The sequence below is a fragment of the Ailuropoda melanoleuca genome, chromosome 17, assembly GCF_002007445.2.
Source record: "Ailuropoda melanoleuca isolate Jingjing chromosome 17, ASM200744v2, whole genome shotgun sequence".
Taxonomy (NCBI): Eukaryota; Metazoa; Chordata; class Mammalia; order Carnivora; family Ursidae; genus Ailuropoda; species Ailuropoda melanoleuca.
In genome coordinates this window covers 38420357-38444699 of record NC_048234.1, presented here as the reverse complement: position 1 = coordinate 38444699, position 24343 = coordinate 38420357, and the positions used below count along the sequence as shown (strand labels likewise).

The following is a 24343-nucleotide window of genomic DNA, read 5'->3' as shown; positions in this document are numbered from 1 at the left end:
AATACCAGTTTGGGGAAGCAGTGGTATACATAGGGTTAAGGTTAAAGGAAAAACATTAAAAGGAGAGGCAGGCAGGGTTTAGATGAACTTGATGCATCACAAGGCTACCTCCTGAGGAGTCTGTGCCGGAGGCACTTACTCCTTAACCAGTGATTGAGTCGCTTTTAAACCTTTTTCCAGGTTGTAAGTATGAAAGGAAACTAGATTCCCCTTAGAAGATAATATATATGTGCATGCTCACAAACTTCTGCGTTCACACTCTGGGGGTGCTCCTTGAGGGCCACCTTTATAGAGCCCTGGGGCTTCTGAAAGATTTGTTTCTATTTCAGTAGCAGCTCCTGGGAACAGACTTCTTTCTTTCCTTCTTTTTTTTTTTAATTATTTTTTATTTGGGGGGGATAATACATTATTACTTTTTTATTTTTTCCTTTTTTAATTTAAATTCAATTAATATATAATACATTATTAGTTTCAGAGGTAGAGGCCAGTGATTCATTAGTTGCATGTAATACTCAGTGCTTGTTACAACACGTGCTCTCCTTAATGCCCATCACCCAGTTACCCCATCCCTCCATCCTCCTCCCCTCCAGCAACCCTCAGTTTGTTTCCTATGATTAAGAGCCTCTTACAGTTTGTCTCCCTCTCTGATTTTATCTTGTTTGATTTTTCCCTCCCTTTCCCTATGATCTTGTTTTGTTTCTTAAATTCTACATATGAGTGAGATCATATGATACTTGTCTTTTTCTGATTGACTTATTTCGCTTAGCTTAATAGCCTCTAATTCCATCCATATCATTGCAAATGGCAAGATTTCAATTTTTTGATGGCTGAGTAGTATTCCTGTGTGTGTGTGTGTGTGTGTGTATGTGTGTGTGTGTGTGTGTGTGTGACACAACATCTTCTTTATCCATTTATCTATTGATAGACATCTAGGCTCTTTCCAGAGTTTGGCTATTGTGGACATTGATGCTATAAACATTGGGGTGCAGGTGCCCCTTTGGATCACTACATTTATATATTTGGGGTAAATGCCGAGTAGTGCAATTGCTGAATCATAGGGTAGCTCTATTTTCAACGTTTTGAGGACCCTCCATACTGTTTTCCCAAGTGGCTACACCACCTTTTATTCCCACCAGCAGTGTAAGAGGGTAGGGACAGACTCTTTTCAAAGAAAAACATCCTCTATTTTATATTTACTAAAGCTGTCTACCAAGAATACACATGAAATTTAGTTTTCTTTTTAACTTGTTAGATTTTGTTTTAGAAAAAATGATTTTTTTCCCCATAGAATGTGAACAATCTTTGTTTCTAAATGTTTTTTATTTTAAACAGAGGATTTTTCTCCAACTATTTTAGAAGATCAAGCTCGTGAACACATTCGGCAAAACCTAGAAAGTTTCATAAGACAGGAGTTTCCAGGTAAATAACTTTTTACCTTTAAGAAAAGAAAGGTAGTGTGACCTTCCTTCAGAATGAGTACAGGTGTTACAAGCACATTAAGTTCGAGAATGAGAAAGTAATTTTGTGGTGATGGTGGGGACAGGGAGTTACTCTGTGATATGCTGAGGTTGGTCTTTGGTCTGCCTGATCCTACTTCACCAACAGAGAAGACAGTAGCAATGTGGGATTTCTGTTAGCAGATACCACCAGTGAAATTTCATTTTGTGTTACTTTTAAAGTCAAAGTTCACATCTCTAAAAAGTGAATATTTAGAAAGCAGTAAAACTACGTTATTAAGTATATTGATGTGATCCACGTTTTCCTTGAAATATCCTTGCATTTAAGAATAAAGTGTGGCACTTGGTAATCTTTCACACCATTTGCAGATTGTATTTATTTATAGTAAATTTTGAAAAAAAAAAAAAAGTAAAGTAAACTTTGAGAGAAAAATAGTTCGTAGTAAATGACTGATTAATAAAAGAACATAATTATAATGAGGTTCATATAGGATAGTTAACAACTGGGTATTTTTCATTCATGAGAGGGGCATTTTGATCAGAAAATTAAAAGTACTCAGGTAATTAGTTATTACTTTTCATATATCCCTAACAGGAACTAAATTGAGCTTGTTTGGCTCCTCCAAAAATGGATTTGGGTTCAAACAGAGTGACCTTGACGTCTGCATGACAATTAATGGACTTGAAACTGCAGAGGTACAGTGACCACATAAAACTTGAATTTGCCGTGGCAGTGATTTGACAGTCTTGACTGACAGTACAGCTTGGTATTTTCCACATTTATCAGGACATGCCATATGGCACAGTCTGTCTGGTCAAATACTTCAGAGGCTTAGAGGTGAATGTGAGGAGGTGCCAGGGCTTGTATTTTCAACCGTAGTACAAAGCGGATTTGAGAGTGGCCTGTGGGAACACTACAAAGCCAAACCAGCCCTTCCGGTGTCCCATTGGCCACCGCCCACTGGTCCACCCGCCAGTAGGTGGACTTTGAGGCACAAACTCACATAAGGCTTTTGAAAAAGTGTTTTAGGAGGCAGGCAGTGTGGTTTTCTGAGACTTTCTTAGCAGGCAGGCAAATATGGTACCACGATAAGAGCGTTAAACGTGCAGTTCAGAGACCCAGATTCAAGACAAGCTTGGTTTCATATGCCTCTAAACATGTGGTCTTGGTTGATAATCTATAAAAGGAAAGAGTACCTTCTGTTCCTCTTGCCTTGGGAGATTGTTGTGCACATCAGCTTGGATCCTGCGTGTCAGGAGTCAGCAGACTAGGGCCCACGGGCTAAATCCAGCCTCCTGTCTCTTCTGTCAGTACAGAGCACGGTCACATCCCTCCATTCATGAAGTGTTTATGGTTTCTGCGTTCCCTCAATAATGACAGAGTCGAGTACTTACAACAGGGTCATACGGTTTGCAGAGCAGAAAAGGTTTGCTAGCCCCTGACAAGTATGAAGCCATTATAAAGTATAAAATACTGCGTAAAGGTATAAAGTCTGAGAAGTACGAAGTCCCTTTTCTTTTTTTATTTTTAACAACAGCCCAAACGCTGTAGAGCCAAATGAGTGATGCTGCTGTCACTCAGGAGCTTGTTATGTCTTTCCTTACTTTCAAGTCTTTGTCTTTTGATGATGTACCTGATTTGGGAAAATAGCCGAAAGTTATCTACCTTCAGTTTGGTGAGTAAAGAGGATGAGCAAGGTTAGGGTCAAATACATGGAATTACCTTATTATGCATCATCAATATTGAATTTTTACATGGCTTAGATATGAGCTTTGTGGGTATTTCTGTAGAAAAATTTCAGATACATTCTGGGATGCGTATAGCCATCAAAAGGGTTTATGTTGTAAAAGGTGAGCCCAATGGTTTTAAGTGTGGTTTATTTGAAACATTCGTATTTTCTGTATGACTTTCATTTGTGCATTATACACAGTCCTGTGGGGAGATCGTCTGAGCTTAATCACTTTCCACAGCAGTTCATCAGCTCTTAAGTGAAATATAATGAAAGTCCACCCAGAATGAATAATGGGGCACAAAAGCTTCCTCTTATTTATTCTGGCACAGAGGGTGCTTCTGAATAACAGAGTTACAGAGAGGGGACAAATGGAGGTCCTCATTTGGACAGTGGTTCAGACTTTTCTGGGGCATCTGATTTCAGCCTCTGTTGTACCTCCAAAAAATTAGTAACTGGGGTCTGTGGGAGTTTTTGTATCCTTAGGCTATTTCCTATGAATACTGACCAAGGCTTGCCTAAAAGGGAAAATGTATATGGAATGAGTTGAAATTAATGTCATTATTTCTGAAGGTAATGGAAACTGTCTGTAACCAGGTTAGGAACCTGTCTTCCCTTTTTGATTCAGTATGTGCAATTTTTGTTGCAGGGGTTGGACTGTGTAAGAACTATTGAAGAATTGGCAAGAGTCCTCAAAAAACATTCAGGTACCTCTGCAAACTTTGTCTAAAAATATTTTTGTCTTTTTTATTAGTGTTTTGCATACTTAAAATTTATCAGTGCCAATGAAACAGTATAATGGCATATCTATAGCATATCTGCAGTATTGGTGTCCTTAAAAATTTTTGTGTGACGAAGCATGAAAGACTGAGGAATCGGTAATCATTTGTGTGCGTATTGTTGCCTAGCTTAGTTTTATTTCAAAACAAAGCATATAGCGTACAGACAAGAAATTCTGGAAACCCATTTTGCCATATTGACATTATATCAATCAGAGTGTTGCTGGCAGCGGTGTGAAGCATAGTGGAAAGCACTGTGGGGTTATGGACTGACTGTATTTGTAGCTATGCTGCTTACCATTGTATGCAAACCTGAACAAGTCATTTAACTTTACCTGACCTGTTTTTCTCTCACTAGTAAATTCAGAAAACTGAACTGGGTCACCTCTAAATATTTATACCTGTAAAATGAACAGATGCTGTAAATCGTGCCCAGCGCTGACATGCCATTAACATATTCTTTGGCTGTCAGGGACGGCTATGGATGGTATTAACAGTGACAATCTTCTTTTAACATGTGGTTCAGCACATTTCTGTGCTAGGAGCTGGGAATGAAGGTGAACACGATATGGTCTGTGACCCCACAAAACTAAAAATCCATGGTCTGTCCATGAGATGCTTTCTTTTATCTCATTCAAGAGTAGACTTAAAGTTACGTATAGATACACACGAACATACGCCTTGCGTGTTCCCCCCTTCTTTTTTTTTGTACTTTTTTATTTCCAGCAGTTTAAGTAAAAAGGATACCATGTTACTTAAGTAGCAAGAAAAACCATGTTAATTTCAGTTTATTCCCTCTGAAAGCTAACTTAGAACATCAGTATTTTTTTTTTAGTGTGCATTGATTTTTTTTTTTTTTTTTTTTTTGTCACTGAAATACACATTCCCCTCACTTGGGAATTTTATCTCTAAAGATCACGAGCTTTTTAAATTTTTTTGAAGATTATGCAGAGAAACTAAATTGCTAAGGTGCCACAATTATTAATTATTTAGTACTAAGCTAGATTTTGACTTTTTGTTTTGAAATCATTTAAAACTTAGGGGAAAGCAGCAAACATTGTATAAGGAACTTTGTGTATCCTTCATTCAGATCCACCAGCTGTTAGCATTTTACTGCATTCGATTTATCATTTGCTTTTTTGCTCACAATTGTTTGTGTAGCATTTGAGATTAAACTGTAGACATTTTCCTCTCCCCTAAATACAGCAGTGTATCTATCTTAAGAATGAACCTTGTTAAAAACAAGTCATCTTTAGGCTGAAACGACTTATACACACAGATAATAGTAATAGAACACAGATTGCACGGAACAAGAATTTTTGATAATAGCTAAAGGGCTATGACTGAAACCTAGTATTTTTAAAGTGGTCCCCAGCTGTCTTATTTGGTGCCTACTATGTGCTCGGCACTGTACTGAGCACTTTGGGGTGGTGGAAGAATAAAAACAAGTCTATACAAGTCTTTTCCTTGGACAACTTGTAGATTTTTAAAAAGGAGAGGTAATCTCACAGACCATGTAACAGTGTAAGGTAGTATTCATTTTTCAGAACGAGTCAGAAGCTATTATAAGTGTTCATTAAGTTCTGAGGAGAGACTCTGGGAAGGAGTTGCACAGGGGAGATTAATGCAAGAGCTGGGTTTATTCTGATCTCAGGTGATGATTTGAGAAGGATCTTCTCCCAGAAGAGAAGTCCTTCCTAAGAGTGCATGCATGTGAACTTGGGAGTTACTGTAGTGTGTCTGGGAGGACAGTGGGAAGATCAGTACATTTGGAGAGGGGTTTCAAGTGGTGTCCATTACTAGATAAGGTAAAGTCTGCAGATATTTGGAAACCAGTGAAGCTTCTTCCAAGAGAGGAGCAACCCAATAAAAACAAAACTTAAGCTTTTTCGGCAGCTGGTAGAGTCTCTCAGAGAAGGTATAATCTAAGTGAATTCAGGGCAGAAGGACCTTAACCAGGTGCTAATTAATGATCCTAAAAGGAAAAAGATAGGAACGATTCCCAAGAGGACGTTTCCTAGATTTGGTACCTATAAGTAGGAAATAAGGGGTCAGACTGACGTTTGGGTACTTGAGAAATGGGAGTGTTTGTAGAGGACACCACGTGGAGGTATGTAGTTTGCCATGAAGGTATACTCAAGAGTTATAAGTCCAGCAAGCAGTTAGAAATATTGGGTTGTCAGTCAGGATTGAAGAACAAAAGAAAACAATTTTGCATTGAAATCCTTGAAGAGAGAGAGACCAAGAATAAAACAGAATTCTAAGGGATCATTTGAGAGAAGTTAAGGCCTTAATTTCTGTGGGTAGAAATTAAGAAAGGACACTGAAAAAGGAGCCATTGGAATGACAAGAACCAGGACAATGTGCTGTGAATAAACCGTAGAGGACAGGCTGGTAATGGGCAACAGTGTCAAATTCTGGAATGGGAAGGAGATGGAGTGTAAGGCTAGCTAATTTATTAGATGCAGTATAGGGGTGTAGTTGGTGGGGGTTCTGGCATCGGATTCTCTGGTTTTAAATCTTGGCTCCCCGCTTGTTGGCTGTGTGTTCTCAGAAAGACAACCTCGTTATAAGTGCTTGGTTCCTCATCTACAAAGTAGAATAACAACAGCATTTAAGGTTAAGAAAGGTGGTACGTTGAAGTACAGGATCTAGCGTATGCCAGGTATTCAGCAAATAGGAACTTCCTTGTCCCTCCTTCTCCCCATCAGTACAAGTTAGACCTCCTCTGTCTCCCACACAGATGTTTTTTTCTGAAATTTCTTCTCTCATCCCATACATTTCTCCTGAGCTCTGGGTCGTGCCACTTACCTCTTTGAGAAGAAACTCCAGCTCCATCTCAGAATGAACGCCTCTTTCTCTCTACTGCCTTCTTTCTGCAACCTCCACTACCTGTCCTTCCTTCTGAATCCACTTTCTCTGTCATTGACACGGACATTCTTGGAATCACCAAAATGAGTGAAGCGATAACTAATTCGTCCTAGAATAGGTTCAGTAGAAATTGGACTTAGTCACACCTACATGCAAATTTCAGCTCTGCAACTTACTAGCTCCATATTCCTAAACAGATTTCTATCTCTGGGGCTCTGTCCTCTGTTGGGTGAGGGTGAACATTCTTAGGAGGTGATGTTTGTGAAGGATTCTGGGTGCACAGGAGCTCTTACTTCTTACTGTTACAGTGCTCCTTCTTCTCCCTTATCCCCCCGCCACCTCCGCTTGGTCTCCCCACTGCCACTGCTTCCCTAGCCCATCCAGTATACATACTCCTAGCATGTCTTGCTGCTTCTCTGCATCCCCCTGCCACCAAGATAGGTCACCCTGTCCCTCTGGCTGGTGTCTCCAGTCTGTGCATTGCCAGGGGCGTTGTCCAGATGTGGTCAGTGATTCTCTCCAACTTATACCGTTCATTGGTGTCTCTTTGCCTCTAAGGATAATTCTTAGCAGGATATATATGTTCTCTATTAGGCTCTTCCTGGTTTCTGCCCCACCTTCTATCACCCATTACTCCTTTCCCTCAAGTCTACTCTATAGTCTTCACAATTCCACAGAAGTTCTCGAACATGCCATTCTGCTTCAGGCGTCTGCTCTTTTCCCTGTGTACTTTTCCTTGCCTGCTAAATCCCCTTAGTCACCTCTATCTTTACCTGTCGCTCTCCTTTTTCAAAGCCTAGTTCGGCAGTTTCCTCCTCTCCTATCGAAGTTGATTCCTTTCTTTTACTGTCTTAACTTCTAGCTCTGAGATAAATAATTTTTGTTCTGAGGATTCAAATGATTGCCCCAAAAACTTGTCTCTGTATTAGATATAATCAGGTGGAGAGAATAGGGAGGGTCCACGTAGCCGAGACTCTGTAGTAGTTTCTTCTGTTCTGGTGTTTATCAGACTGACAGCCCCATACATGCTCATATGATCCAGTGAGTTCTAGAAGGCACTGGCTGCCTTGTTCATCCTTGTACTTCAGATATCAATGTGTTTAACTAATATAAACTTTGCCAGAAAAGTCTTCCCAGATGTTGAATAACAGAATTGAGTAGTTCTAGTGACTGCAGTGAAACAGGCCAAAGTTAGGTTTACATCGTTTTATGTTGGAACATTAACAAGAGTAGCTTATGGCCCAGCTGCTGTATTTAACAATACTATCTTATTCCCAACCTAGGCCTCAGAAACATCTTGCCTATTACAACAGCAAAGGTGCCAATTGTAAAGTTCTTCCATTTGAGAAGTGGTCTGGAAGTGGACATCAGTTTGTATAACACACTGGTAAGATTTTCTCTAGCCTTTTTCTTCAGGGAGATCGAGGGGAATGAATGTCTCTTAATTTACAAAATCTCAAGTAGAATTAAGCCATTTATTTTATCTTATTCATTCTTTTAATCACTATTTAGGAGTGCTAGCTGTGTGCCTGGCAGTGTTCTGAGACTGGGGATATAACAGAGAGTTGTTAGTATTTATAGGTGCTTTTAGTTTGGCTTGAATTTTGTTTAATTTTGGAGCGTATGTCTGTCTTTGGTCTCATACTTGGTTTGCTTTGCGGCTTCACTGGACCCTAGGAGCATTCAGTTTAAATAATGCCATGGTGAGGTGGGAGACTCTTAATATCTACTTAGACGGAATTATCTTAATAGTCCTTATTTCTAGGAATATTCAGACGAAAGACATTTAACATAGTGTTCGTAACTAAGTCAGATGTCATTTATGATTCTTATTATCTAGTAAGTTAGTGAAGCTCAGTTTTGGGGAAAAAATATTAGTTTCAGCCTAAATGTCTTCAACCTAAAGTGAACTACAGTGTAAACCTTTTCCGAATATTCCAGCCTAAAACTTTTTCTTCTAATTGATCGCTTATAATTTTCCTTTTAACAGGCCCTTCATAACACAAGGCTCTTATCTGCTTATTCAGCCATTGATCCCAGAGTGAAATATTTATGCTATACCATGAAAGTATTTACAAAGGTGAGTATGCTTCCTATTGGGATTTATCAGGAAATTTCACTGTGTCTTCAAACCTAGTTAAAAACACAAGTCTGTGTTTTTTAAAGAACCGTGGCCATGTTAAATGCTTCCTTTAACTACTTTGGGAAGCCTGCCATGGCAAGCTAAAATTTTGTCATCTTAAATTTTACATATGATAATCTGATCTTGCTTGTGGCTGGTGGTTGGGGTTTTTCTTTTATTTGCTTTTGACATCCTTTTGGTTGGTCTTGTTTGGTTTTGTTGGCATATTTTAGCATTTGAAAATATAATTTTTATATTAATGCCCTATAGAAGCACCTTACTTTTAGTGATAATAGGATAGCTGCAAATTGAGCTGAAAACATTGGCAGATCTTTTCTTTGTTCCTCGTTTGCCTTCCCTCTAGATGTGTGATATTGGTGACGCATCCAGAGGCAGCTTATCGTCATATGCATACACGCTTATGGTGCTATATTTTCTCCAGCAGAGGAATCCACCAGTCATTCCTGTCCTTCAAGAGGTATTAGTAAAAGAAATTGTGTTTCTCATCTGTAAAGCTGGGTTGCCTTTGAGCCCTCTTCCTTCTCTAATATTCTGTGGTTCTGTAGTTAAATATTTAACTATTTTCCTACAAGTTTTTGTATCAATGCATTAAATTTGTAATCCATACTAATAGTTTAAAAATTAATTTCAGATATACAAAGGTGAAAAGAAACCTGAAATATTTGTTGATGGCTGGAATATTTATTTTTTTGATCAAATAGATGAACTGGTACGTATTTTAAGAGTAAAGATTTTTTTACATCCTTGACTAAAAGTTAGCTGTACTATGCTGTGGTGTAGTGGTCAACAACTATATTATCATTTGTTATATTTATTTATATTATGATAGTAAAAAACTAGCATATACAGATGTTTCCTTTGAAGTTGAAAACATTTTTATTAAGCCAGGTGAGTTTCCAGGGACTGTGTCTGGGATTTCTTTAATGCCTGTCAATTCCAAATGGTTATGTAACTTTGTTCCAAGTGAACAACTATTTGCCAAGTGGTTTTCAGAGTTTGGAAAGACTTTCTTTGAGTTCAAAGATCTAATAACCCAGACATCATCAAGGCTCTTAAAATTTATTTCCAGATTCTTCCACAAACGTGCATTTCTGGGGTTTGACATTTAAAACCCTGAGCTCTCCCTATCTGTAAGTCACAGTGTAGAGATTAATAAACTCAAATACATGGTATTTTAAGATGCAAACGAAAAGTTAAGTAATTATGTTTTTATATATTTAAGTTCCAGTTAATTAAAATAAGTCCAAACTTACTCCCTAAGATACAAATGAAGATAGATATTAACACTTTACTATAGAGCATGATATCTCTTGTTCCCTTCTATTTCTAGCCCACCTATTGGCCAGAATATGGGAAAAATACAGAATCTGTTGGGCAGCTATGGTTGGGACTTCTTCGATTCTACACAGAGGAGTTTGATTTTAAAGAACATGTTATTAGCATCAGGAGAAAAAGTCTGCTTACAACTTTTAAGAAACAGTGGACCTCAAAATACATTGTTATTGAAGGTACAAATAAAATGAAACTTAAAATGGAATAGAATATGGAGTTTGAACGGTGAGGGCATTGTTCTTCCTCCCTGCAGAGCTCTTCTAGAACGGCAGGGAGCCACTGGTTGGGATGGGCACCACAGCCTTCCTGTTACTGTCCACATTAGCACACTTGTCTCTTTCCAGCATAAAGATCTATTTTTAAGTGACCCATGTCTTCCTATGGGGCCTCTCACCAATTCAGAAGTCTTTTGACCAGGACACATCTTTGACTTCTGTTGAACACGTACTGGAGAATACGTTTGCAGTAGAGATAAGGCAGCTTCAAAAGAGTGGGACTTTTAACACCTTCCAAATTGAGGATTTGAAGAAGGGGCACTAAGAATGAATTTTCAAGGTCCTTACTTGCTCTTTATTCATGAAGGTGTTTACTGATAAGTAATTATGTATAAATTTTGACATTTATTTTGCCCACGCTGAAGCCTGTTCTTCCATTGAATGCAAAGACCCATGGGCCATATATGTTTGTAGTTGATTGTTTATTTGCAGTTTGTGGGATTTTAATTTTAGGGACAAGGTGGAATTTAAATGCTTAAAACTGAACTGAGAAATGGCTTAAGAATTATTTCGTTGATTTTAATCTTTTAATTTTTTTTAAAATATACTAATTAGTTAAATACTGTGTGTGACCCTAAGTTATGTTTCCGTCATTACTTCTGCCTGTTGGCAGTATTGAAATACTGTGAACATTTATAAAATTAAATTCAGATCACTATGGCTTTAGATAGGGTTTTAACTTTTTAGGATCTCGTATGTCAAAAACATAGAACTTTATCTTAAACCTTTCCATTGTCACAGTGGATTCTTACGGTCTCCAGTTGTTCATATTTTGTTTTTAATTTTTGAAGTCTCGTTATCTTTTACTTCTGATTTTTACATTACTTTCAGATGAACCATTAGTAATAAGCTAAGTGAGAAAGAAGACTTTTAACCGGCTGTTCTAGAATGGAGGAATTTCTGGGGTGGTTGCGGCAGCAGTGTTTGTAACTGTCCAATAGCTTAATATCGTAGTGTCTCTGCTGCATTAAGCAAACAACCAGAAATACTTCCACATACACACACGTGAAAGTCACCAGAAGAAAGCATGATCAGACCGACTAGGAAGGTAGTCTTCCGATAGCAGGGTAGTTATTAGTGCAGGACAAACTGAGTGAAGGCTCCTGTACTCCAGTAACCTGTTCGTGAGTCTGAATCCCGAATGGTGTGCCCCAGTTGTTGTCCATTTAAAAGCATAACAGCCAGAAGGATGCCTCTTTTTACTTATGTACTCCCTTTGTATATACTGTACACAAGCATTCTTCTTCTTTCTTGATCCCCTGGAATGGTTTTGGGAGTTTTTTCCTTTGCTTTTCTTCAATGTTTTTAGGCATTTATTGGAAATAAATATCTACACATAATATTCAAAGTATGAATTATTATGTATGTATATTAAATCATATATAAAATAATATTTTAATTTAGAAATAGTACTTTACCTCCATTTATTTCATGAACAAGTTTTATTCAGATCTCGAATAAATCTTTGGCATCAGCATCCTACCACTTCTGGGTCATCTAATAAATAATATTCCAGAACACAACATATATACACCTAGCTAAGACTTTGAGATGCAGACCTTTAACATCATGTGGGAGTCCTTTATGAAACTTTCACTAAAAACTGAGGCCAAGTAGCCATTGGCCTGCCACTGACACAGGTGCGTGTGTCTTTTTTTGTCTTCTAAGCATGTTTTATGATCTCCAAGATGACCAAAGTGATTCTTGAAACACCTGTTAGTTAGCAGGGACATCCAGTACCAAAATGTTCTAAATATATTTGTGACCTCTTTATGCTTCCCAGACTAGCACCATTAGACTAATGTGTCCTCACCAAACAATATTTTGTTGTTCAAAATGAACCAACTCCTCATAATAGGAAGGAGTCTACACAGATTCAAATATAAAGCAACACCCTCTCTTCTGATGGACACTTTGGAGAAAACACTTATATTTAGGAATCTATTCTACTTCGCTGTATTACACATTTGAAACACATAGTTAATCCGTGAACAACAAGAGGTTGAACTGCACAGGTCCACGTACATGTGAATTTTTTTCAATAAATACAGTACAATAAATGTATTTGCTCTTATGATTTCTTAACATTAGCTTTATTGTAAAAATACAGTATATAATACATATACAAAATATATATTAATCACTTATGTTACAGGTAAGACTTCTGGTCAATAGTAGGCTGTTAATAGTTAAGGTTTGGGGGACTCAAAGATCTGCATGGATTTTTGACTGTGTAGGGGGTTGGTGCTTCTATCTGCTACATTGTTCGAGGGGCAACTGTACTTTTATTAATGATAAAGTATGTAACACTTCCTTCTTATATACTCAGTGTATGAATAGTGGCATTTCCTGTTTCATTATCTTTTTTGTTCTCATTAATTTTCTTTACTTAGATCCCTTTGATTTGAATCATAATCTTGGAGCTGGATTATCAAGGAAAAGTAAGTTGCTTTGTTTATAAATGTTAATGTGATCCCGTTTCCTTTTAATCCACCTAATTGAGCACTTTTTTTCTTCTTAGTGACAAATTTTATAATGAAAGCATTTATTAATGGTAGAAGAGTATTTGGTATTCCAGTCAAAGGATTTCCAAAGGACTGCCCCTCAAAAATGGTAAGTGTCCGTTAGAAATACCAAAAATAGCAAAAAAACCCAAAAACCAAAAAAGGTGCTTTATTAATTTGTACATATTATGCCAGTAACACATACTCTGAAAGTCTGGTGAATCTATGCAAGATAAACAATTGCAATATAAAGTAATTCCTAAAAAACTTTTTTTTAGGGGCGCCTGGGTGGCTCAATCGTTATGCGTCTGCCTTCGGCTCAGGGCATGATCCCAGCGTTCTGGGATCGAGCCCCACATTAGGCTCCTCCGCTGGGAGCCTGCTTCTTCCTCTCCCACTCCCCCTGCTTGTGTTCCCTCTCTCGTTGGCTGTCTCTCTGTCAAATAAATAAATAAAATCTTTTAAAAAAAAAACAAAAAACCTTTTTTTAAACATCCCGGTTCTGAGGCCCTTTTTATCAGGAGAAAAGGGCAAAAGAGCCAGAAGTGGAGTTTGGGTTGGAAGATGAGTCATTGTGGTGCTGCTGCTGTGCCTTCGTAATGCATTGCTCTTCCACCGGCATTCAGCTCCATGCCAGCCTCTGCCAAGTCCAGCTTGCACATAGCTAACGGTCCTCCACCCTTCTCATATGAAGTCTAGATTTTTCAGTCGGCTTGCAGAGTACTATATCTCTTAATGGGACTCAGAGCAAGACTGCGCTCACTGTGCTAGCAAGCTCACTGGTGTCGTATAACCTGATACTCAAAATCTGTATGGAACTGGACTCATTTAAAAACAAAACAAAATTGCACTATAAATATTCCCTTCAGTGAGAGAAAAGGGGATTAGGAACCAGGGGCGGGGTTTGGTTTTATTTTTTTCCTATATTAATTTTCTTAAGACTTTTTAAATGAACCTTAAGTGTATGGGTGTGTATTCGGCATTGGATCACTTCTCTGCATCTAGTTTTTGCTGGATATGCTATGGCTGTCTTCTACACCAAAGCTTCTGAAACCTGTTCCAACCAATCACCTTGGGAGATTTTGTTAAAAGACAGATTCTGATTCAGGAGATCGGGGTGGGGACCGAGACTTGCATTTCTTACAGGCTCCCAGGTGAGGCTGATACCTCTGGTCCTCACCTTAATTTCACTGGCAAGGAGTCCAGACATGCTCTTTCCTTTCTTCTGATATTTTTCTCTAGAAGCCACAACAAACAAAGAACAATACATAGCTTCTGTCTTTTCTCTGTATAATCTGTGTAATGCAAATCATATTCCTCAGTTTATTGGGTTTTAGCCTTTACATTTTATGAGAAAGCGAAGCCTTTGTATGTGACCTCAGCCTCCCGCAAGTCCTGGGGAAGCTGATTCATAGGTATGTGTGATGTTGTTGTGTAGAAGTGTCCAGGGAAAACAGGCTCCCTTTGTGGTTAGGGTTAAACCACGCTCTGCATGATGAAAAGGAATAAACCGGGGCGCCTGGGTGGCACAGCGGCTAAGCGTCTGCCTTCGGCNTCATAGGTATGTGTGATGTTGTTGTGTAGAAGTGTCCAGGGAAAACAGGCTCCCTTTGTGGTTAGGGTTAAATCACGGTCTGCATGATGAAAAGGAATAAACCGGGGCGCCTGGGTGGCACAGCGGTTAAGCGTCTGCCTTCGGCTTAGGGCGTGGTCCCGGCGTTCTGGGATCGAGCCCCACATCGGGCTCCTCTGCTGTGAGCCTGCTTCTTCCTCTCCCACTCCCCCTGCTTGTGTTCCCTCTCTCGCTGACTGCCTCTATCTCTGTCGAATAAATAAATAAAATCTTTAAAAAAAAAAAAAAAGGGAAAGGAATAAACCAACATGAATTTAGGTAAAACTGTCCTGAAGTAAACCTCTTAATGGTCTTAGATTTTGGATTTTAACAGTATTGTAATCATGAAAAAGAAGATCTCTGATTGATAGCTGGTTAGTTTTTGTGTTTTGATCTCACATTAATAGTTCATATTTTTCTCTATTTATGTTCTGCCAGGAGTACTTTTTTGATCCAGAAGTGCTAACTGAAGGAGAGCTGGCCCCAAATGATAGATGTTGCCGAATTTGTGGGAAAATTGGACACTTCATGAAGGACTGTCCTATGAGGAGAAAGTAAGTCAGTGTTCGAAAGGGATGGTTTCCTTTTTACTTTCTTATTGTACCATTTTTTAAATGAGGTTCTATTGTAACAGAAAATAAACTTGTATTAAATCCAGCAGTTCTCAGATAAATGATTTTTCACAATGCAAATGAAGTGATTTAAAACACGCATTTAAGCGCAGATGACCAGACGTCCCCCGGGTGTACAGATAACAGTCTTCCAGGCCTGGTCCCCTTTCTCATTTTGGTCACTGCCACAGTCACTACTCAGCCCTTTGGTCACCAGCCTCTCCAACAGGGATGGAAGAAGAAACGAGGAAAGTAAAATGGGCTCTTCAGCATATTAGTTACTCTTCCAGTGCACAGTCATGGGGCTGTACCAGACAGCTAAGGTTTATTGCCAGATAGGACCCTTCACTTGTACGCAGTTTAACCCTTAATGACTGCCGTGGTGACCCACTCACTTTGGTCACCATTTTTGTTTCTGGTGATGTTTGCGGGAGGCGGGGCTGGGGTTGGGGGGGGCAGTGTTGGTTGCTTGCTTGGGACATACTGTTGCTTTGGATGGTGTGGTGGTCCTAATTGGACAATAATACTCTCACTTAAAAACATGCTCTTAAAATAAGGCACCATCTGGAATTTGAAGCTCTTATTTAGTACTTTGGTTTTGTATTCAAATAATAGTCACTGATCATGTAGAGCAAGAAAGAAACATTGTTAACATTTTAAGAATATAAATCTCCGTAACAACCCTTGTTCCCTTGTGCACTGAGAGTTCCACATCTCAAATTTCTAGTGCCTAGTAAAGAATGGGCCACAGAGTTGGAAGAAATCACCCCAAGGATCATTGGAGTTTCATTACATCCATATCACAGTAGGTACCGGACCAAGGAGTTCCACTAACTGCCAACACTGCTTTTATGGCACTAGAGTAGTTGTGAAAATCAAAAAGAAAAACTGTACCATCACCCTGACGTTGCTTCTTCAAAGAGGAGACGGAATTAAATTTGTTAAATTCTTGTTTTTCCCTCTGATACGTTCTGTCTCTGGTTATCTCCCAAACCTGGAGCGCCCTTAATATCTTGTCAGATTTCTGCTTCGATTTTTCCTATCAGTGTTATGTCGTCTTCTAGAGTGAGGCGACGGCGTGATCAAGAAGATACCCTGAACCAAAGATACCCCGAGAGCAAAGAGAAGAGAAGCAAAGAGGACAAAGAAATTCAGAACAAGTACACAGAGAGGGAGGTGTCGACAAAAGAAGATAAACCCACGCAGTGCACACCTCAGAAAGCCAAGCCAGTGAGGGCAGCTGTCGACGTGGGCAGAGAGAAAATTCTCAGGCCACCGGTGGAGAAATGGAAGAGACAGGATGACAAAGACTTAAGAGAAAAACGTTGTTTTATTTGTGGAAGAGAAGGGCACATTAAAAAGGAATGCCCCCAATTTAAAGGCTCTCCAGGTATGGATACCAGTCATACCTCGATGTTTGCACTCAGATCTCAAGGGAAATCTCTTTTTTAGAGTTTAGAGTTCTTTACTGTTTTAGTTATATTTATTTCTTTAACAAATTGACTTACTGAAAAAGATTTTAAGAAAATCTTTAATTCAGACCCTCTTATATGTCTTAAACTTACTCCCAGTTTCATCGAGAGGCTTATAGAAGTCATTTGGTTGACTTTTCTAAGATTATCAATGAATGGAAAACCCACTCATCCCCAGTGCCTATAAAATGTAGCCTATGTGACCAGAAAATAAGCTGTCACTTGAGCTTCACTTCTCAGTATGTGCACTTTTGAAACTGAAGCACTGGCTGGCCACGGGGAAGGCATAGCTAAATTATCTCAGGACACCAAGCTGTGTATAGCGAGCCACTTGTACTTCTGTTTAAATATGTACCTGCACCTGCCTAGACAAGGGACCAGAAGGAACTCTGCGACACAGTTATGGTGGTTCTAACCGCAGAAGAGAATTATGGGGTACATAAGAGTACATTAATAGCTTCCAATGAGGAAAAATACATTATCAGTCCATAGTTGAATATCATCCGTACATCCCATTCCCCGGAGCTGTTGGGCCTGCATTGACCCTTTCTATCAAATGGGTGAAGTGTCCGCTGTGGGCACCTTTCTAACAGACTGTTAAGCGTGAAGGTACCTTCTGTGTGTGTAGTAAGTTAGGACTTACAAAGCAGTTTATACGCTCTCATGTTGTTTCTCAGAACAAACTTGTGAGAGTGGACAGACTTTGATTGGCATAGAAAAGAAACCCGGGCAAGTCATTTTTTAGATTAAAGTAGGAACCTCTCCTGTTCCTGTCCTCAACTGTGTATGTGTATGGATGGTGTAAGAGCGTCAGCACTGATGACAAGTCCCTTAAAACTCTCTGCTGTTCATCGTTCCTGGAACACTAGTACCTCTCTTCCATTTTATTATATCATAGCAGCAATATAGTGTCTCTTTTTTTAAAGACAAAATTTTTAGAGCACTTATTCTTATTTTTTTTTAAAAAAGGAGCTTTATATGGAATGAAGTATATTTTTAAATTATTTAATTATTGGTTTTAAAATAGGACTTCAGTGTTTATGGAAGATACAGTTTGCCCTACTTCTAAGGAACTCGGACAAATGAAAATTCAAACTTTTTTTACCCTATCATGGGACATAGACCAGATCTTTTATGATTATAGGAGGAATATATATTTAAGAAATTAAAATAATAGCCAGAGCTAACATTCACTGAGTGCTTACTATGAGTCAGGCACTATTTTAAGTACTTTACGTGGGCAGTCTCATCTGATTTTCTCCCCAGCCCCAAGAGATGGTGGTATTGATAATCCCAGTTGACAGATGAGGAAACTGGAAATAGTATAGATCAGATATAATGAAGTTTCACCAAAGTAGTTTTTGTAGACCCTTCCAAAGAACTGGCGGTCTGTGTATACTAGTAGCACGAAGCACGTTATCATGGCGTTCGTCTGCGGCACGGCACAGCGGTGAAGGGAGGCCCCTGCCTTCCCCCGGCTTCGATGGATTTCTTCCTCCTAGCTGGTAGCAAGGTTTCAGTTGTCTACAAGTGAAGCTCTCAAAACAGAGCAGTGCTTCTGGAAGGCTGCAGGGGCAGCAGCAAATCAAGGAGAGCCAGTGGGATCTTGGGGCAGAAGGCTGGGTATTATCAAACCTAAGGAAAAGCACTAGAATCTTGGATTCCTCAGAGTGCAGCATTTACACATTAAATCAAGTAGTCACTGTATTCGAAAAGTACAATAGGAAAGGAAGAGTGGGGCTAGGGTATGGGGCGTTTCCTCCAGTACTCAGTTGCTTCTTCCTATCAAAAAATTATGCTGCCCCCTCTCATTTCTTCAAATATGTTATTATTTTGTCCACACAATATACTGAGTGGAGCTTCTGTCCTACCCACAGAAAATTGTTCTGTGGAAGTTTGAAAACAGGGCTACTGCTTTCATTGTGAAGTGAGAACAAAATGCTGATTTTTCCTCAGGTATCTCTAAATCAGATTGTGTATTCGGATCCCCTTCTTCACCTAGCCCCTTGAGACCAGCTGGCACATTTGCTCAGGTAAACCTAGCTCACGCCTGAGCAGGAAGCCCTTGGGTCATCTCTCTGTTCAGCGAACACTTACTGAGTGCTAGCAGCTCTGCGCCAGACCCTCAGCGAGGTGCTGGGCAGCCCGGCCCTGCCCTCCTTCCTAGGCTAACCCGCCTGGCTCCTCCCTCTGCCTTCAGTGCGGCCTGTGCTGAGGCTTGCTATGCTCCCGGATGGCAGGGCGTGCTTTCAGGATTCCTGAGTCTCTGTCTTGCTTTTCAATTAACTTGCAAAGTTCTGCCTTCCACATGCCTAATTTCGGCCCTCCTTGGATATGGTTACAGTTTTAAGGCTGTTTTCAAATGCTATTCCTTTCGATTTTGTAAACCAGTCTATTTCATTTTTTAGGCAGTGCTTTTACATGAAGACAAAAAGAAACAAAAAACAACTATATTTTTGAGTCCCCAGTCAGGTATGTGGGTTTTAAAAAAAAAAATGTGTATTATTTTATTTACTGCATAGTTTACCACATGCCTTTTGAGATGATTCCTTTGAGTAAGTGGTTTTAACAGGGACTGGACATCAGAAACACTCAGGGAACTTTTAAAAATACAGCTGCCCTGCCCCCACCTTTACTTCCTAAATCTGATTCTTCTGTGGTTAGGCTTGGGCCTGCATATCTTGTAAGTGTTCTAAGGTGATTCCTATACCATCTACCATCCCTGAGTAGGAACCATAGTCTTTAATTATTTGTTCCTCTTTTCACACCTTTTCTTTCTGCTTTGAAATTGCCACTCTTGTCAGCAGTGTATTCTCATGAGACTATTTGCCATGCACGAACGTAAGGAAAGAAAGTAATTGTTGGCCTGAACTCCACTCTCTGTCTCTCAGCTACATCATTTATTCATTCCTTCAACAAGTACTTACTAAGCCACCCCTGCCCCCGCCCAGCCCCAAGTGCGGGGTATGGGCCTAAACGCTGGTGATACAGCACTGAACCAGCAAAGCCCCTGCTCTCATTCACTCTACATTCTTGTCAGAAGAGATACGGAAGTATTTCTGATGGCAACATGTGCTAAGAAATACAAAGCAGGAAAAGGGAATCATTTAAGTACTTCATTTAAGTAACATTTATGCAAAGAAATCAAGGAAGGGGCAAGTCAGGGGAAGTTGGAGTTAGACCGTTAACGACAGAACTAAAAGCCACTGTTGTCCCCCTGGCGTCACTGAGTGGCAAGAGCAGGGAGGAGGGGTGGTAGGAGGTGAAGGTGGGTGGGTGTGGATCGTGAGGTGCCTTGAGCACTGGCCAGATTGGGTTCCTTTCTGTGTGAGATGGACGGCTGTTGGAGGGTTTGGAGCAAAGGAGGAACACTCTGAATTCTGTGGCAGAAGGTTCCTTACGGTTGCTGTGAGGAGGTGAGGGTGGCAACAGACCCATGAGGAGGCTCCTGCTAGAGCTCGGGGGAGGAATGGTGCCGGCTTACACTCGGGTGGGAGCAGTGGGAAGCGGGAGGACTGGTCGCGGTACCAACGTGGGTTGTCACCGGGTTGGATGACGACATAGGACAAAAAATGAACCCGAGATGACACTACAGTTTTAGGCCTGAGCAGCTGGAAGAGTGGAAGTGGAATTTCCTGTACTGAGAAAGACCCAGGAAGAGCAGATTTCAGGAGGAAAGAGAGTCCAGTCGTAGCCTTGTCAGGTGAAGAGACTGCTAGATGTCCGGGTAGAGATGCCGGGAAGCTAGCGCGATGTCGGAGCTAGGTGTTCAGAGCAGAGGTCCAGGCTGAAGATCGAGATTTGAGTATTTTCAGTTTAAAGATAGTGTTTGAAGGCCTGGGTAGGAATGGGATCACCTAGAAAGTAATGCAGAAAGAAAAGAGAAGAACATTTAAAGACTCAAAGAAGACAGACAGAAGATGGTCGGTGAGGAAGCAGAGCGGCGAGAGAGCTGGCTCTGAGGACAAGGGGCCTCAGAGAGGGCTTGACCATTGGTGGGAATCGCCGCTGCGAAGTCGGGTGCAGTGTAGACTGCACCGTAAGCGTTGCATTTGGCAGTGCTCAAGTCACTAGTGACTCTGAAAAGAGCCGTCCCTCTGGAGTGGAGGGGACAGAAACCTGACTGCAGGGCTTTCTGGCGAGAAGTGCTAGAAGAGGAATTGTGGGTAACCAAACCTCACACCATCCCCACCTGGCCCACAGGCCTGTGGACAGAAGTTCAGAGGGAGGCAAAACCGGGAGGTTCTGCCCTTCTCCGGTGTCGCAAGAATGCTTTGAGTCAGGAAAGGGAAGGGAAACTTGAGAGGGAAAAGGAAAAACAAAGTGAGGAAATTTTTCAGCTTTTTTTAGTAAGAAGGGATGAAACTTTAAACTCAATAACGAATATTCTGAGTTCTGGCCTGCAGACACCCTTAGTAACTTTGCTTAGTTCCTCTCTCTCTCTCTCATCTTATTCAGTAAAGTAGGGTTAAAGAAGGGAAATTATATAAGCAAATAGAGCATGTGTAGTCTTTTTAACTTGATTGTACAGTTTATGAGAGAAGTGTCTGAAATTTTGAAACTTCATTGATACAACCTGACATTTTTGTATGTAGTGTAACGCAAACCCACATATTTTAGGATCAGCTTTTAAGTGTTGTCTGTTATTGCTGATGTGCAAACACTGTTTGTTTTTAGCTTGGAGAGATGCTGTGTTGGTTAGAATGTGAAGAGACCAGCTGTCTCTGCCATCAGTTATTGAGAAATAGCACTCCCAGCCCCTGGGCAGCCTCGTAGGCCCCGCGGTAGAGAGAGCGCTCCCTGCCTTCACCAGCCCCGTCTGAGATAAGCCAGGGCGCAGTGATCTCACCCTGGGAAAGCTCCGAAAGCTCCCAGCAAGGAATGTTTGATTGTCTCTACTCCAAATGATGTTAACAAGAGAAAAATAAATGGAATTGTTCAATTATTTAGCTACTTCGTTTCTGTCAGGATGGAGATGAAGTATCTCGAGTATATACATTAATCTAAATAGGAACAGGCATTTATTTTGATGCTGTGTGAACTCCAGGGATTTTTTTTTTTTTAAATGATTGGTGAAAACATTGAAAGTGGCACCAGATCTCTTAACAATTACGATTTAAGAGGCATGGGCATTAGTTTGGTATAGAGTGAGGTCAGATGATTCAAAGAGAATGAACCAGAACTCTTCAGAGAAGTACCACCCTTACCTAGAGAGGGAACCGTGGCCATAAGGGTAAAGACGCAGGAGGCTCTATGAGAAAATGTAGGAGCAGCTGTTCCCTGGGAAGATGTCATTGTTCTCAGTAGAATGCATGGACTGGACGGATGTAAAAACAAGAAAAGTTCTAGTGAGAAAACCCCCCAAATCCAATAGAAGTGAAATGGGACTGGGGCCCTGTCGTGAGACGATTTGATTGACAGCGAGAGCGACCACGAAAGACAGAGGAGGAGGCTGACCCGCCGCCTCTGAAAGCCCAGTACTGGAAACGGACTCCGGACTCCGCCACAGTGTTTGCGGTCGCTTCCCTTAGATCCTCTGAGCGTTTGAGGGTCACACAGTTACCGTACGTAAACAAGCCAAGAGAGTGTTGTTTTTACAAGCTACAGCCTGGAACAGATTTTTCCAGAACATTACGCAGAGGAAAAGTACCGATCCTTGCTGAGTCGAGATGTGCCTTTTGCCAAGGGTAGGGTGTGGAAGAACATGGCCTCTGCGGTCAGGTTCAGGATGTGATTTCTAGCTCTGTGATCTTGCAAAACCTGCTTAGACGCCACTTGACTCAGTTTCCTCGTCTGTTACAAAGGGATAATAATACCTGGCTTGTAGGGATGTTGAGAAATCCAGGTAAAAGCACTTAGAACGGCACGTGCACGTCGCAGCAGAGCAGGGGTTTGTAGGCGTGGTGACGCATTGATAGTCCTGCACGGCGTTCGTCGGCGCGGCTCCTGCTAAAGGCTTTACACGTCTTGAAAGGAGAAATTTATTACAATTTTCTGAAATTTTTTTTGTAAGTGGGGGAAGAATACAGATGTTGGGCATCTGGACATACACCTGGAAATGGCATTACCAGTTGACAATAGATTTCTGTAATTGTCTTCTGCGTCAAAGACTTACCTATTTATAAATATTTTCAGCAACTGTAAAACTTAAAGCTTGAATTTACTACAGAAGAAAAATTACTACAATAAACATACCGACTTTATACCAGAAAAAAAAAAAGAAAGAAAAAGAAAACATTTATGGGTGGTTAAAATCGATCTTAATTAAACTCAATCAACAACTGTTAAGACTTGTCAGATTTATCCACAATAAATTTACCGAAATTGTCTATATTATAAATCTGAAATATGTCTTAACTGAGGTAGTATTAATTTCCCCAGAGCTCTTTTCCACAGTAGTAAATACTGTGACATACGGGTGGTTTCCTGTTGGTAGGACAGCCCCTGCTTTCTCCCATTAGCCATATTGACCTCAGGCAAGAGACCTGCTTTCTCTGAGCTCCAGATGTCTCATCTAGAGAAAGATGGTAGCCCCATTTATCTCATCAGACCCTGAGATTAAAGCATCCAGCCCATAATAAGCCAAGTTCTCTTTCTTGGTATCTCCTACTCCATTCCTTTCTGCTGGGCTGCATATAGTCCTTAACTCCCAAATGGGAGAGTAGTGAATAGAAGATTCCATGAAATTTCCTTGTTCTTCATTGTGACTCCTCTCCCCCTCATACACAGAGCTGACACAGTGCCTTAGATGTTCAGTGAGTTTTACTCACTAGTGGTATATTCATTTTGAAAGAATAAAGAAGACTAAGTGGGAGGATGGTCAAGAATAAGGTCTTTCAAGTCAGACATACTTGAGTTTGAAATGCAGCCCAACTATCTGCTGGCTTTTCAACCTCTGTCAAGTTACCGAACCTTTCTGTGCCTCAGTGTCCTTATCAATAAATTGGGGCTGGCACCTCACAGGAGAATTGTAAGGACTAATTTCCTATACATAAAGCCCTTTTCACAGCATCCGGGTCATATTGTCCCTCAGCAAGTTATCACCGCCTTGTAACTGGTGTCAACAGTCTCCTGCCTCGATGTTACTTCCCTCTTCTAACTAATCATGGAAATTCGTAACAAAACAGGAGTATGTGGAGGGTGTAGACCATAGTCAACTGATTTTCATGCATCAATTAAGTACTCTGGTTTACATAATAACAATTGATTAAGAATGAGAATTTCAAAAAAACCTCCCCCTTTTTGCAAAGAAAGTTTTATTTCAAAAAAACTATGTCTGTCTTTTCATTTATTCCATTTTATTTTATTATTTTTTTTAAGATTTTATTTATTTAGTTGACAGAGATAGAGACAGCCAGCGAGAGAGGGAACACAAGCAGGGGGAGTGGGAGAGGAAGAAGCAGGCTCACAGCGGAGGAGCCTGATGTGGGGCTCGATCCCATAACACCGGGATCACGCCCTGAGCGAAGGCAGATGCTTAACCGCTGTGCCACCCAGGCGCCCCTCATTTATTCCATTTTAATCGCACAGTTTGAAATCCTAAAAACTGGAGATATT

At 40.4% G+C, this 24343-nt stretch overlaps 1 protein-coding gene across 17 annotated transcripts in view; it reads left to right on the top strand.

Moving 5' to 3' along the window:
* TUT7 (terminal uridylyl transferase 7) overlaps nt 1-24343 on the top strand; it is a 68014-nt gene that overhangs the window by 36846 nt on the left and 6825 nt on the right. For 9 of the 17 annotated variants that reach the window (XM_034646786.1, XM_034646785.1, XM_034646798.1 and 6 more), the window contains 14 exons: nt 1333-1419; nt 2053-2153; nt 3837-3894; nt 8121-8224; nt 8828-8917; nt 9324-9437; nt 9612-9689; nt 10311-10488; nt 12981-13028; nt 13109-13200; nt 15142-15257; nt 16379-16704; nt 18743-18819; nt 19195-19258. In XM_034646786.1, the coding sequence (XP_034502677.1) occupies nt 1333-1419; nt 2053-2153; nt 3837-3894; nt 8121-8224; nt 8828-8917; nt 9324-9437; nt 9612-9689; nt 10311-10488; nt 12981-13028; nt 13109-13200; nt 15142-15257; nt 16379-16704; nt 18743-18819; nt 19195-19258 (1533 nt within the window). The other 8 variants (XM_034646792.1, XM_034646796.1, XM_034646794.1 and 5 more) reach the window with 5 other exon arrangements.